The sequence below is a fragment of the Camelina sativa genome, chromosome 19 (assembly GCF_000633955.1).
Source record: "Camelina sativa cultivar DH55 chromosome 19, Cs, whole genome shotgun sequence".
NCBI classification, from domain to species: Eukaryota; Viridiplantae; Streptophyta; class Magnoliopsida; order Brassicales; family Brassicaceae; genus Camelina; species Camelina sativa.
The window spans coordinates 7,639,681-7,643,579 of NC_025703.1; the positions used below are offsets into that span (position 1 = coordinate 7,639,681).

At 33.8% G+C, this 3,899-nt stretch overlaps 1 protein-coding gene across 1 annotated transcript in view; it reads left to right on the top strand.

Annotated features, from left to right (window-relative positions):
- The window catches only part of LOC104765407 (phospholipase D alpha 1), a 5,267-nt gene continuing 4,036 nt past the window's right edge, over positions 2,669-3,899 (top strand). The window contains exons 1-2 of the mRNA XM_010489110.2: positions 2,669-2,782; positions 3,203-3,306. Of these exons, the coding sequence (XP_010487412.1) occupies positions 3,211-3,306 (96 nt within the window). The 5' untranslated portion in view covers positions 2,669-2,782; positions 3,203-3,210. The remainder of the gene's footprint in view (positions 2,783-3,202; positions 3,307-3,899) is intronic.

Below are 3,899 nucleotides of genomic sequence, written 5' to 3' on the forward strand. Positions count from 1 at the left end.
GCCAGAGAGTTAAAGCCAAATAATTATGCAATACTGAATCGTTTTTCCATATATTGTTTCTCTCAGAATGTATCCGTAATCGAAAATTCCACCTTTTTCTTTCTTATATGTTATAGTAAAACATTGAAACCGAAATTGATAATTCTGTAAATCCCACTTTTATTATTGTGATTAAATTAGTCTTAAGTTGATAGATAGTATCTGACGCTAGCTAGTAATTAATCACTAATCACGCAAAGGTAAAGAGACAAACCATCGGTGGCTGCGTATCAAAAACTTTCACCGGCTCCATCACCCGATATTAAGTTGATGTGCTTCAAGATAAAGTCCCCTGCAATCTACGGTTTACTTTACATTATTTGTTCCTAGTGGGCTACAATCGCGACGCAGCCGTATTTGCCGCACATGCTGCTCCGTGTATAACATTATATATAATGCATAAAGTGTACACACGAATACACGTATAGTATTTGTAAAGAGACATGTGGTGCAACACGTGAGGCATCAGTCTTTTGATCTCGAACAGCTCCGTATGTGGTGACATCAACTATTTGGGAGAAAAATATTGAATAGTACACTGTACACAACAATAATATAATCCAAAATTATTCCTGCATTGTTTCAGATACAATTAAGTGGTTAGAATCTAACCGTTAGATACTTAGATATATTGGCTGCTTTGTTTTCTTTTTTTTTTGGCACTGAAAAATTCATGATATTGACAATTTCGGAAGAGATAAAAAGTTGGAGCAAAGTGATAGAGATTAACGTGTCTTACCATAAATTTTAGTAGGTTTAGAATAAAAATTAGAAAATATTGGGTTTTATATAAGGATGGCAAGAAATAAAAGATTTGATCAAATGATCATTTACATATTGACGCGGGATAAATGATCCTGAAAAGATAGCAAAAAAATATTTTCTTTCAAGTTTAGTCAACACTCAACAGACAGATACGCCCATTTATGTTACCATTATATAATTCTTGGAACACAAATGTTTGTTGTAAAGAAAAATAACTAAGATAATAAACGGACAATACAAAAAGTAATTATGTTTTGGTGAATAAGGTGCAGGTTATTAGGAATCATGGACTTCCAACCCAAAATCAATTGATAATAAGTGGAGAGTGGTCTATGATTCTTTATATATTATACCAAATAATACATTCCAACTGATGTGGGATTCTAATACAGGTGGCACCGGTTTTTCAGTGACCAATGCAAATTATAGGAGTATCCAATTGCATTAGTTATGGCCGCCATTGCACTACTAGTGTTGCTTGGTGTATACCGCTTTATCACCTATTCCTTCTCGTTTTGTGTTAACCACATTTTTAGGATAATAGTGTAAGTCATGAATCAAAACTCATGCTAAGAATCAGAAGCATTTAGATCGTCACTAAACTAGCTAGTAATCTTTATTTTATTTTATCAGCTAGTAATCTGACTAAGTTAAGAGACAAATTACGGGTGACTCCATGCATATCAAAAGTCGTGCCTTGAGTATTGATTGTGTATATATGAAGATACCTGTAGATCTTTCCGGTTGCACCAATGAATAATTAAGTTGATATATATTGTTTAAGATAAGGTTGGTGCATTGTATCACCGTGATGCTACAGTTAAGGTCTACGCCAATTTATTCTTGCATCGTGCTTCTTATTTGATATTATATTGGTAATGTCCAATTGTCCACCACATAGATATTCTTCTAATAAAGATGATATATAAAAGTGATAGTTGAAGTAATAATTAGTAAAGCTCTCTAAAGATTAGGATGTTATTCTTAAGCATTCGTGTTGATATGATATGGTTGGGTTGTAATTAACTGTTACTTATATAAAGAAATTAATCTCCACCAATAAAATAAATTGATACTGATTTCTTCTTTTTAGATATAGAAAATTGTGATTGTATACATTGATATAACGAAAATTTATACTTTGTCAAGATGAATACAAATAAAATAAAATAAAATATATTGAATAATCACCAACCCCACGTTCTGAATGTGAGAAAATATTTGGGATAATTTTATACAACTATATACAATCTTATGTGAGAGATGGAATGATGAAGGCATTATTATTAAATTACTATGACTAAGTAGTGAGTGGTTCATTCATTTATGTAATTATGTGAACACGTAATACCTCTGAAAAGTCCACAAAAAGTTTCACAATTCACATGATCGACGGTGAGGATTCCAACTTACGAAACGACGTCGTTAGACTTTGGGATGCAGAACGTTGGGCGCACGATTTGGATATGTCTCTCCCAATTCTCAAGTCAGGGATTGTTTTTTTGTTTTTTGGGTTATTACAAACTTTGAATATTTCTTTCTTTTCTTGCTCAAACTTTTCAAGATTTTCAATTAATCCCTTTTTCTAGATTTCTGACCCTATCAATTGACATATCATCCTCAACTAATTAATATGGATGTTGAAATCAAATATCATCATATCTTTTAATACTCGGTTTTATCTTAACCATAAGTTTATAAACTGAAAGAAATCTCTGGAGAGTAATAACTAATTTAGGACCTAATTGTGAGATTAAGAAAGTTTTAAGGCTGAAACGAGAAAAAAAGTACAAAGGGTGAGGCCCCACGCGCTCCAATAGATTGTGAACAGCTCCACAAACAAAGCAGTACTAGGCTCTCTCTTTAAAGAGCTCTCTTCTTCCCATTTTACGGATCAGATCCCGAATTCTTCTCCTTCCTCTGACCACCGACGACCGATCAGATCGCAGTTTCTGCGGGAAAAAACAAAAAAATCGAAGTAAGTCATATATAATCTCTGAATCTTGTTTACTTAATCTCTCATCCATTTTTATATATACTAGTCTTATTCTTATGTTTTTCTCGTACTTGTTTTGCGTATGAGGAATCGTTTGGATTTAGTGGTACTCGCTGATGGGTTCATTGTTATGAGTTTATTTGTTGATGGTCCTGTACTGTCGTTTGCTTTGATCCGATCTTTGTTTTTGAGTTAGTTCAGTAGTGTTCGTTTTGTTTTTTGGACAATTCTGCGAATTTTTTGGCTACTTTGAATTTTTGTCTTTTTCAGACCAGATCTTGGATGTTCGATGATGATTCCTGGATCTCGCTTTTTATTTTCTTGTCGGAATAAAAATAAAAAAAAAGAAGAACTGATACTAATAATATGTGTTCTAAAAAAAATATCTAATTGTTTCAATAGGTGATACAATGGCGCAGCATCTGTTGCACGGGACTTTACATGCTACCATCTATGAAATTGATGCCCTCCATGGCGGTGGAGTCAGGCAAGGCTTCCTTGGCAAGGTATATTATTAGCTTTTGTTTTTTTTTTCCTTTTCATTTTAATTCTCCTTTTTTTTTTTTTTATCTGTGATTCCGTAGTTGCTAAGTTTCTGGAGGTCATGTTTTAGGCATGTGTTCTTTTACGTTTCGTCATTGGACTCATTTATAATGTTTGTGGTTCAAATTAGGTGATGTACCAATCTGTTATCAAATGTGCTGCATATAATTTTCCTGATGTTTTTATTTTCTATTGAAACTTTCAGATTCTGGCAAATGTAGAAGAGACAATTGGTGTTGGCAAAGGAGAAACACAGTTGTATGCAACGATTGATCTGCAAAAAGCTAGAGTTGGGAGAACCAGGAAGATCAAAAATGAACCTAAGAACCCAAAGTGGTATGAGTCGTTTCATATCTACTGTGCCCATTTGGCTTCTGATATCATCTTCACTGTCAAAGATGATAACCCCATTGGTGCCACCCTTATCGGAAGAGGTTACATTCCTGTTGACGAAGTCATTAACGGCGAGGAAGTTGATCGGTGGGTTGAGATCTTGGATAATGACAAAAACCCCATTCAGGGAGGATCAAAGATTCATGTGAAGCTTCAATATTTC